Source organism: Aulonocara sp. 'chitande type north' Nkhata Bay, linkage group LG5 (assembly GCF_057382095.1).
Source record: "Aulonocara sp. 'chitande type north' Nkhata Bay isolate Kocher_YH1m ecotype deep benthic linkage group LG5, A_spYH_male_GT1.1, whole genome shotgun sequence".
NCBI classification, from domain to species: domain Eukaryota; kingdom Metazoa; phylum Chordata; class Actinopteri; order Cichliformes; family Cichlidae; genus Aulonocara; species Aulonocara sp. 'chitande type north' Nkhata Bay.
The window spans coordinates 18505233-18517005 of NC_141348.1; the positions used below are offsets into that span (position 1 = coordinate 18505233).

Sequence of the window (11773 nt, forward strand, 5' to 3'; positions counted from 1 at the left end):
CACGCAAGAAATTTGTATCAGCCGGCGTGCACCTTGCACAATGACAGATGCACAGTAAAGAAATGAAAAGAATGAGGATAGAAAGATGTAGAAAGGGCAGAGAACATGGGTAAACTCGCTGCACAGCCAGGATCTTGCCGCTTAAATTTTCCTTGTAGTTTCACTTTGGTGTCAGCTCATATCTCAGTAAATGTCTTGGCATTTATGAACCTAGCAGATAAAGACTTTTCTGTATACCAGCCCTGAGAAGGGAAGGGGGGGGAAAAAGCTTGAGCTTGGCACTTGCACGTAGCTCAACATCATCCCCTGCAGGCTGATAAATGTACTGCGCTGTTGCGTTGAAATGAACTGCTACCAGCTGGGTTAAATAAACAGGAGTAGATGTGTTGAATAGTGAACAGCATTGATTCATTCCAAGCAGCGGTCAGCACTTATAGAAGCTCATGCAGTGAGTGCAGGGTCAAACAGACAGGACATCCTGTCAGGGATAATGGAGACTTGCCTTTGTTGACATTCAGGAGCACGAGTCTTCCTGTTTGTCTAATTGGATTCTGTTCATATTTTATGTGTTTTATGTTGAGTTTGACTGTGAAAAGTAGTGACTTACGTGCTGTCGACATAGTTGAGTCTTGAAATTGTTTCCTTCTCAAACCCTCCCTAACCTCTCCCTTCATTCCTCATTTTCCTGTCTTTTTCATCTCTTCTTCTTTCCACTCAAGTTTTCCTAGTCCCCCTTTTATCTTTCTCTTTCTCTTTCCTATAATGAGCCCCATGTGAAACTGTCTTCGTGTAATTAAAATGCACACCATTCATCTGGGAGGAAGGGAGTCTCCTTAATCTGCGTCAACCCACATTTTAGCCTCTGAGGATTGCCTGCTGCATGCCACACTCACACACACTTCCCAGTTTCACTCCTCTCTCTCTCGACACTCCTACCACCATTCCTCATTGTTTGAGCCGTGTCACATTCAGTGTCGTGCACGCAGAAACCGACTGAATGCTGGTGTTTTTCTGTGTTCATTAGCTGCAAATTAAGAGGGATGACTGAGTTTAATTGATGTATTCAGGCTGTTAGCTCTACGTGCAGCCTGTTTTTTCTCCAGGTGCTGAAAAGCAGATTTGTCCCCCTTATAAAACCTCCTTCTTCCCAAGAACTCCGGGGAATTAACCTGCGCTCACTAACAAAATACAAAAACAAGCTCACCTTCACCTTTCAGTAGAAGACATGAAACCATGTTTCAGTAGATATTTAGCACAGGTTTTTATGTGTTCTTTATTTTATTCCTCTTTTCATTTTTGGCCTTTGGAGACCTTGTGTGTGTTTTGCACTGGAGTCTGTGTCACGGTATGTTCTCTTGGCAGAGGAAGCTGACACACCTCAGTGTGCTTGTGTAGTTTGTGGATGGGTCAGAGCACGTCTAACATGCTGCATTTACTAAACAAACACAGCCCTAAAACTTAGCTAAATTATATTCTGTTCATTAGGACTGCGCGCTAATGACATTGCCGTGGGAAATGAGCTGTTGATTTCAATTAGCGTGCCTTATTTTGGTAAAGCCTCTCTCTTGTATTTGAAGTCAGTATTCTGGTGTAAGGCAGTGCCAAACAGAGTATGCGTATCTGTAGCCTGGAGGTTCATGTTTTAGCAGTAACTGTATTTTAGAGAAGCAGATGCAGGGTTAAATCTAGTTCAGCTTGAGAGCTAAGTTGATTAACATCTCTTGTGTAAACCATCTGGACTAACATGTGTTCACTGAAGTCTCCACCAGCTGTAGTAAAACTTTGTTCTGACATCAGTAACAGATATGAGCCCTGCAGATATTTGTACCATTTATTTATGCAGTATTTCAAAAAAGTATCTGATGAAACCTAAATTATGTTCTGCTGTGATTTGCGTTAGTTCTGATTTATTCTCATCAGATTTTTTTAGGTTGTTCTTCTGAATGCTTTACATAGTTATGTGGTGTGGTGTAGTGTGGCTCAAATTAGGGTAAAAAATGTTGGACTAAAGTAAAGTGCTGTTCATAAATGATGTTTTGTAAGCTAAATGTACATGGAAAAATTCATTATTCATCACAATACAAAAACAAAAGTTGATCTGTGTATAAAAGATGGGACCCAACTTCAGCAGGGGCGAGCCCTGTGGTTGCCAAAAACTCAGATAAAAAATAGTTGTATGGCGCTCCGCAATGGGAATCTTAAAGTAAAAATCCCATTCATATTCTCCATAGGGATTTTGATTATGAGCCATAATGCTGTAGGCATTGAGAGTAGACTTTCAACGAGCTGTGACGCTAAAATGATGGTATGATATCAACCTTGTTTTAATAAAATCCTGTGTTATTCACGATGTCATGGAAAAGAAATTATTCTTCCCACAATCCTCAAAGACTGATGGATGGAGACCGTTGTTACTATGGAAGCGTTTAAACCACAAAATGTCAGGTCACTTGAAAACCCATGAGTAGTTACTTCACTGTTAAAAGTGAACAATCTTATACCTTTGGCTTTTCCATGTTCTGTTTTTTTGTGATGCAGATCAAATCTTTGTGTGTAGCTTCTTGGCTTGGTTCGGTTCAAGGCTTTAAACTCTTTATATAAGGATCTGATGAAATGGCAGTGGAGAAAGTGGATGGGAGGTTCACTTCCGAAACCGGACCTCTAAAAAAAAAAATAGGTCTTTTGGGAAATTATCCTACTGCTGTTTTTTATTTTAAAAACTTCCACGTGAATTTATGCTTAAAATCGCCGGTTTCAGATTTGATTGAATACAGCGTGGCGTTCGGTTCGGAAATTATGGCTCTCTGAGGATGAAGCCAGCTATGAGCCTACCTGGTGATTGAAAAGTCACGACCCCACATAAAAGTGCAGTGTCCCTCGCTTTTTAAGTCCCTCACGTGTGAGGGTTTTAAAACACCAAGATGGTGACAGCCACTAAACACTGGGTGACGTAATTGTGGTGGTATTTTGTAGACTGTGGAGTGGAGAAAGATGTGCTTTTGTGATCTTGTATACAGATACGAAGCACAAAACTCCATGTAGATCGACACAGATCAAAGCTCCCAGTATAAAATCTGACCCTCTGATCTGATTGGATTTCCTTGATCTTGAGATACATTGTAACGGTCCAATCAGAAGAGAGATAGTGATGGTCGCTTTACCAGTTATGTTTCTGGCCTAATTGCTGCTGCAGGTCCCAAAAGGAGAAGTAGATTTACAAAACGCACTGTTGCATAGGGCCTTCAGCAACCAGAGGATTTTGAAAACGCACTACACTTTTCAGGAAATGGAACCAGCTGCTCTCTGATTGGACACTTTAAGCCCATACAGAAAACAATTTTGTGTAGATTTGTTTTACAAATTTTCAGATGTTTAATTACAACTACAAACTTTAGACCTATCTATGAGCATCACATTACATGATCAAACTCACTGCTTGCTAAATGCAAAGGATCTAGTGGACTGTTTCCTAACAGTGCATCTCTGCCGCAGTTTCCTTGCGTGTTGTGCGTTATGTCACACTGTTAAAATCAGCTCTGGTGTAAGAAAAGTTGTAAGGAAGAAGTGTCAACTTCATTTAAGCAAGCAAGCTCACAGTCCTCCTGACTTTGCCTTCTTGTGGACCAGAAGTCGAGCCGCACTGTTGAGTGTTAGGTACACCTGTGTGTGTGTGTGCTGGCCCTGCCGCTGCTTCTAGCCATCTTTCAATGGAAGGTTTTATCACACACCATACTTGGTATTTACTTTAAAGTGACAGATGTGTTGTTTCTGCCTCTTTGCTTTTATGGGTGTGCTTGTTTGCTGCTACCAAGTAAGAGATGAAGGTGCACTCAGAGCTGGCTGCAGTAGTGTAAACAGTGTGCTGCTGTGTCCATAATGAAACTCTGTGGAATGTATCCGGGCTTCTGTGTCCAGAGAGGAGACTCTGCTGTGAAACCCTGTCAACTGGCATTTTAACCACGTTAATCGTGTTTATCACGGTAGCGCTAAGGTGCTCCAAGTGGATCTGGTATTGCTCTGGCTCAGTTTCTGCTGTGTCTCCTCTCTGTCTGGGAAACCTTGCAGACCGAATTACCACTGTACTCATGGTACTTCGTGGTACTTCGGTATACCCAGCATGAGTTAGTCTCCACCTAAACTGTGGCAAGAAAACACACTTGTATATTTACGATTATAATTAAAGGACTAAATATAATGCAACATGCAGCATTAAAAAGTAGTCATGAGTCATGAGTAACCTGAGCAGAGCTTACGCTACCAGTGTGAAGGAGGGGCTGATTACAGCCCCTTATATACCTTTGTGATACCACTCCCATAGTTGGGCATGTCTGTGTTGATAAGAGCTCCGATTGCTTTCAACTTTCCTCAGTTCACCACATTGTGCACTCGTTCAGTTGCTCAGACCCTGGACACTTTTTCAGAGGATTGTCGTGATCTGTGTGAGTAGTGTTTCTACTTACTTAAGCTTTCTTACTTAAGCTTTCAGGCAGCTAGTTGGAGCTGGCATAGCAATGAAGGGGTGAACCTTACCCCCCGGCATTATTTTTAACCCCTCCTTCCCCTCTCTCGGTGATCCTCTCCCCCTCCTCGTCTCTCGTTCTGCTGCACTGATGGTAGAGTTAAGAAAGGCAGTTCCTGCCTGGCAAACGTTGTGTTTAGGTTGCCCTCTTCCTCCTCTGATTCTTTTCGTCTCTGCATTTGTGCCTCTTCACTTCCTTGTGTGTACTGTCTTTGCCTTTCTCAGAGGTATGTCTCATGTGCTGGTTACTTTAGCTATGGGTTTGACTGCTGACCCAGTGTTTAATTTTAGGAAGTGGTTAAGCTTGCTAACCTATGTTGAATACTCCCTAGCTATATGTCAGACTTTGTCATAGAAGGTTAGAGAGTGCTGTGCGCTCTTTAAATATTTTTAGTCAGTGTTTTAGCGATACAGAATGAGACTTAATGCTGATCATTACAGTTTTGGTTATATACTTTAACTTTGTTAGTTTTACTGCTTTAGATTGGCAGCAGTTGTGCCTTTACCTGTAACACACTGGTATCCTGACAGTGTGTTTAAACTGTAATTATTTCGAGTTGCTTTATTCATAAAACACATCTTATTGGATCAAGTTTGTTCTTCAATTTAGGGTCTTATTTTTTAGGACTTGTGAAATTCTGCAAGAGAAACTAAACCCTGCTCTGGTGGGTGAGTATGCTAAAATAAGCCTGAGTATTCAGTAATACAGCCTGTGCTCTTCATTAAATCCCCTTTAATGTTATATGTCCTTCTACCTACTTGCTGGGACTGCTTAATTAGTAGTTGTTTTCTTGGCCTGCATTCCTCTGGGGGACCTGTCTGCGTTTAGATGGTAAATATGTCCGTGTGTATACCTGTGTGCAGATTTGACAGCAACCCTTTAAACCATTTCACAATTGCAGGCAGGAGAGGGTCAATAAGTAACGACAGCAGTGGTCATGACTGCCTGCATGATTCAACTTTTACAACTCCACTCCCTCTGATGTCAGCGCTCTTGGGGGTTTTGACAGGTTGCGAAAGAAGCAGTAATTACTTGGTGTTCGTGTATGCAAGCAGCATATCATGAGTCGAATATTATTCACTAGAAGTTCATTGAAAGTACTAACTTTTCAGAAGTGCACCAACATGTCCGCTCAACATCGGTATAGGCCTTGTTTTATGCTTTTGGACTTTTAGCAGATTGGAGTGTTGGATAGATGGCGGTCGCTGACTTCCCCCCCCCCCCCCGTTCCATCACATTGGTTTTGTGCTGAATGCTCAAAGATCTTGTGATAGCACGCTCTGATTTCTTTCTTTCCCATAGACAGTCATGAGAGCTATGGTGTTAGAGGTTAGTAATACATTTTTTAAAAATGGCAGCTATTAAAGCTCTCAAGGATACCTAATACATCAAAGTACAAGACCATAAATAATTGAACGACAAAAGTTAAAATTCAAGATAGGATATGGCATAACCAGATGCTAATCAATCTGTGCTTTTTTTGTTTTGTTTTGTTTATGTAGATGCTTTGTTGGCGGACCTCGAGTCCACAACATCCCACATCTCGAAACACCCCCTTTTCCTGTCTGAAGAGGCCGCCTACTCTTTTCCTGTGCGGGGTCAGACCCAGCAAGACATCTGCTCTCCATCCCAAGTCCCACCTACTCCCTCAGACCAAGCTCTGAATGGAGTAGAAGAAATAGAGGTAAATGCATGCATGCTGTAAATGTTGGGGAATTAACCAAAGACTGTTTCGTTTCAAATGCTGCCTGATGAACTCATGGATGAGAAGTGAATTAGTTGCTGCATTGATCCTCTAAATTCACTATTGTTATTTTACTTCCTTATTTCAGTCTGTCGGCACAGCACAGAGAAGTCCTTGGTCTAGAGATAGCAGCAGTCTAGGCCAACCCACTGGTGGAGAGGACCACGTGTACAGGTTAGAGGTCATGTTAAGTCTCAACGAAGCTCTTGAGACATCTTTCCAACAACAAAAACTCAGTACAGCTAAATTTTTTTAGAATATGTTTCTGAGTAGAAACTAATAAGTAAAAACATTTGATCAGAAATAACCATTTCCACTTGGTGCTAAGCTTGAAACAAGATGTTGTTGATGATAAATGTTGTTTCATGTCTCTGCCCTGTTCAGTCTCCCTAATAAACATAAGAGCAGTGACTCATCAGCTGGTGCAATGAACTCACTGGGCAGCAACCTGTCTGAGCTGGACCGCCTGCTGTTGGAGCTCAACGCTGTGCAGCAAAGCACCCCTGCCTTCGCCACAGAAGGTACAATTATGAGGGAGCATTTCAGTTTATGAAATGCTCCCTCATGTTTCTCTGAAGGAATGTCGATGTCACCGTCTAACTATGGTACTTCTGTTTCTGTGGTATTACACAATGGTGTCATTCTTTCCACTGTATTCTGTTACTGTTTCAGTGTTTGCACTTCACACTATGTATGCATTTTAGCAGGATATGCATTAATGTTTTTTCTTTTTTTCTTTATGCCGTAGAGGAAGCTGCTCCACCGCTGCCTGGCAGCAGCATTGTCCACCACGTACAGGAGAATGGAGTCTCCACTGCAGGTAAAGCCACTGTGGTGGAGAAGCCCAAACGTAGTGGACCCACTCGAGGAATTGAGGACGTTCGACCAAGTGTGGAGAGCCTTCTGAATGAATTGGAAAGCTCTGTCCCAGCACCACAGTAAGACCAAAAATTGTTACAGAAAAACTGGATTTGTACTACTGAGAAGTTTGTGCCCATGTATTTTATGCTGGCATGAACCACTTTTATACTGTACGTGGTTTATATTTGTATTTATTTTTTAAAAATCCAGTCATTTTGGTTGACGGTGGTGTTTTCCTCACTAGTCCCGCACCGTTGGTGGTGTCAGATGAGCAAACAGATGGACAAGAAACGCTGTCACAACAACAAGCCAGAATGTCTGCCTCCTCTGCCACACGAGAGCTGGATGAGCTAATGGCCTCCCTGTCTGACTTCAAAGTGCAAAGCAATGTGAGTGTGGTTCAGAAGTGGGTTGACTTTGGTTTGATTGAGGACAGTTATTTTTGGTATGTGTGGCTGTTTAGAATTTAGCTGTACTGGATGTTTTTGCATCTCTTAATTATAGAAAGTTGTTGTTTTGTTTTGTTTTTTTGGCATTTGCCTGTTTTTAGGTCTTATTTTTATGAGCTGCATTTCTTCAACATTGCAGTGACCAAGGTTTTTTTTTTTTTTTTTTAATTTGTTGTCAGTATTTGTGATGACATCATTCATTCGTGTTGAAACAACAATTTTTTTTGTATTACAGTAACTTTCCAGGTTTTGCTTTGTGATGCTCTTTACTGTCCTTTCTCTTTCACTCTCATCTCATTCTTTATTTTCCTGGTCTCTTTCTCTTTTCTCTACCACTGTGTATGTCTTGTCTTTGTATGTACATTGCACCCTTCACATAATTGCACCTGATTTAGTCTGGCTCTCAGGTGTCTGTCAATCAAGATGCAGTTGACCCATTATTAGTTGCTGGTTCACCGGTTATCCACCCAATAACTAACCCACCTATAACGCCTCAGATTGGTTCCCCTGATACTCCTCTACCCAATAGTTACACTGCTCCGTCCTGTACACCACTCCCGCTGGAACTCCACATAGATGAAGATGGTGGTTCAGCTCTTGCATCTTCACCTCTTTCTGCTGTAGTAATAGCATCATCTAAGAGCCTTCAGTACTCTCAGATCCAACAGAAGGCTGATGATGGCACTGTCACTTCTGAGATCTCACATGTTGAGAGCTTTAGTTTTTCCAGTACTGTAAAAACCTCCAGTGAAACTGAAGTTGACACCCCCACTCATATAATAACTAAAGAGTATGCTAGTCCAGGTGCTGCTGCCACGAGCTCCAAACCCGTGGTTGTTTCTAAAAGTCCTGTTACAGTCTCTAAAAGCCCGAGTCCCACTGTTAAAGGCAAGAGTCCCAGTCCTCCTGATGTTGAATGTAAAAGCCTGGTCCTTAAAAGTCTCAGTCCTGCTCCTGTAAGTCACAGTCCACAAACAGCAATACAGAGGGATAGCCCAGTTACCGTGCCAACCACCATGGAAACAGTGCCCAAGTCAGCTAGTCCATTAACACTTCCGAGACTTTCAAGTCCAAAGATTTCAAGTCCTGTAACAATTCCTAATATCTCTAGTTCTCCAGCTGTATCTAAAAGCTCCAGTCCTGAAACAGTCCCAAAAGATACTTGTCCTAAGAGTCCTGCTCCAGTTAGGGGGGAAACATACACATTTCCAAGCAGCAGCAGTCCCACAGGGTCTCCAGTTTCGGTCGCCACTGTGCCGTCAAGTGGCTTTTATGCACCACTTATAGAAAGTCAGGGAGGCGAAGTGCTGGGTTTAACGTGGCCATGCCGGAAGCCTTTTTTGGATGATACTTTAGAGAAACTTTTATCAACCGACTCCACTCGACTGGGTGAGAACCAGCCACCGACTGCTTTTGTGCCCGGGGAAGAAGACAGATCTTGGGAGGAGGAAGATGGATTTTATCCAGATCTCAGCCTAGAGGGAACCCTGACACCCATGACTGAGTCCAGCTGGATGGATGAGTGCTTTACCCCCTCCACCTGCCCTGGGACTCCAGATGCAACGCTGGACTTGCCCATACAGCAGCCCTCTGCTGTTGACCGTCTATCTGCTTCTGGTCAAGTAGGAGGCTCAGCTTGACTCTTCCAAAATAAGCTGCTGGCATGAAGCTATAGAGGATTTAATACTTTGTGGCTCCCTTTTAATTGGCATGTGGCTAAGATATAAATTATATCTGGAAGTAATGGCAGCAGGGTTGTATTAATTGGTTGTTCAAGCAAAATGCTGAAAAGCTTATTTTGGGCAAGCAGCTCTACAAGTACTCGAGGAGCTGTGCAATAGTACAAACATGTCAAGATGAGGAGAAATTCCTCAGTCTCTGTGGTGTGATGCATGTGGTGTCATATAGCAATTTCAGAATGGCTTGAGGGAGAAGTCACTGTGTGGAGATCAGTTGTGGCTGATGTTGAAAGCTTTGCTGAAAAGATGTCTCTGCACGCCCCCACTTGCTTCATTGACATTGCTGTGTTAGTCATAGCACCTGACATGTCATGTTCAAGCTTTTAATCACTGACACGGCCAATACGAAAAGACCCAGACTCCACAGTAAAAGGGATATCTTTTCCCTTCCCTTTTTTGCATTTGCAGATGAATTTAAAATGCACACTAGAGCTCTGTTGGTTTAATCTTTGGCCCTGCTTTGGCATGTGCAGAGTTTTATTTTATTTTGTTATAGACGGGTGTTTTCCATCGAGCGTGCCTTGCCATGGATTTCCGGCAGGTTTTATGTTGATATTAAAGAATGAGCCTGTGCAGGAGGCTGATGCTCGGCTTCTGCAAACAAAATCAATTAAATATGCCTGACAGAAAAACTGCATAGCATTTTGACCCCAGCCGCTGCGTGTGGGTTTTTGCATTTGAGTGAGAAATCCACTTCTGAGCCCATCCTGCTTGTGATTGATTTTTTTTTTTTCCTTCGGCGTATGGCACAATTCCAGCTTCCCACACCAACTTGTTGTCTGCTCTCCAGCTCAAGTCAGTTATCCGCCGCACCAAAGAGACGTCCAACGTGCACCCAATGTACAGGGAGGGAATGTTGAGACGTAAAATGGGACCAATCATTATAAATAAAAGCAACTCGCAAGATCGACTTATTGAAGAGCTGCAGGGAAAACTGGGGATCGGGCGGTTGGAGCGCAGGCGTAAACAACAGCCCGATGACTGGTTGACGGAGGGAGTCATTGTTACATCCAACCCACAGCGGACACGAGAGGAAGGGATTCAGCCATCTGTGGATAAGGTAGCAGGATGAAGGTGGAGACGAAAAGCCTCACTGATGGTGTAGTTTATGCCTTTTTGGCTTTTGATCACAGAATTAACTGGCAGATATTAGATATTTATCATTTTTCAAACTTAACCATAAAATTTTACTTGTTATTGGCAAACAGTTTAAACAGTTTCACTTTTCGGGCCAATATAGTTTTCCTTTTTTGTGTCTGATGTTTCTTCTCCTTTCCTCGCTGCTTTGTTTCCTTCTTCCTCCCAGATCATCATCCCTCCTGAATCACCCGCCCCACAGAGAAAAGTCCTTCCCCCTCCACTGTCTCCCCCAGTTCTCAAAAAGCCACCCCCCATCAAGCAGACTCCTCCGCCACTACCTCCTCCCCCTCCAACCCCACCTCCTCCTCGAGAACCTACCCCTCCACCTCCCAAGGAACCTAGTCCTCCTCCTCTTCCTCCTCCTCCTCCCCCACCTCCTCCTCCTCCCAGGGAGCCCACACCTCCCCCTGTCCAACCTCCTCCATCACCTAGCCCTCCACCCAAGCCGGTCACGCCACCCCCGCCTGCCAAGCTCTTTGTATCAGTGGGTTGTCAGACAGAGTACGACCCCATCTTTCCACCGATTCAGGCACGGATCACCTTTCTTCCATCTTCCTCCTCTAACTTCATTCTTTCCACTTTCTGTCACACTTTGAATTGTTTTACTTGAGCTTGTTTGTTGGCTACTTGGATATGTATGGGCGTTAAGGAATTTGTCCAGACACTCGTTCTGTTTTTGGCCCTTGGTGTCAAACAGGTAACCTCATGAAGGCTTTGTCTGCAGTCGAGTCACAGGGGTGCTGACATTCAGGCTAGAAGGACTGAGCCCACATTCTAATTCTGACATCCAGTGGCGCCAAGAACAGTGTGTTAGAGAGGAGAATTTAAGAGCTTAGAGGAAAGCAGAGTGTAACTCCCTGATATTCCCGTTACACTAAGAGTCCTGCCATGCATAGGAATGGAAGGATTGCAGTGCCACTGAAACCTAATCTGCCGCATGACAGCACAGTTACCGTCACAATTATAGCATGTCTCACAAGACTTAAGTCAACATGTCCCATTATGTCAGACACCAACCAGTTGAAGCTGAATTTCTTATACAATCATGCTTTTAGGAAAAAAAAACTTTGTTAGAACCTGCTTTAGCAGAATAGCACAACCATGGTGAAATACCCAGGAAAAGGCTGTGTTTAATTTTATCAAATGTATGGAGGCCGTGGGTGTGGGTGGTGGGGGCATGCAGCATAGGTGCTATTTTCTCCTTCAGTGGAATGTAGGAGTCATGACGCTCCAATGACAACACCACCTGAGAAGGTCTGTGTTTGCTTGCATTAGTCACCAGACACATTTACACATACATGTTAATATTTGAGGCCTGTT

The 11773-nt window shown here is 43.2% G+C and overlaps 1 protein-coding gene across 2 annotated transcripts in view; it reads left to right on the forward strand.

Moving 5' to 3' along the window:
• LOC147330202 (paxillin-like) overlaps positions 1–11773 on the forward strand; it is a 38793-nt gene that overhangs the window by 11518 nt on the left and 15502 nt on the right. Inside the window, exons 2-9 of one of the 2 annotated variants that reach the window (XM_086291819.1) lie at positions 6023–6204; positions 6353–6438; positions 6649–6785; positions 7013–7202; positions 7370–7514; positions 7970–9196; positions 10104–10373; positions 10620–10982. In XM_086291819.1, coding sequence (XP_086147945.1) covers positions 6023–6204; positions 6353–6438; positions 6649–6785; positions 7013–7202; positions 7370–7514; positions 7970–9196; positions 10104–10373; positions 10620–10982 — 2600 coding nt within the window. The remainder of the gene's footprint in view (positions 1–6022; positions 6205–6352; positions 6439–6648; positions 6786–7012; positions 7203–7369; positions 7515–7969; positions 9197–10103; positions 10374–10619; positions 10983–11773) is intronic. The other variant, XM_086291818.1, reaches the window with a different exon arrangement.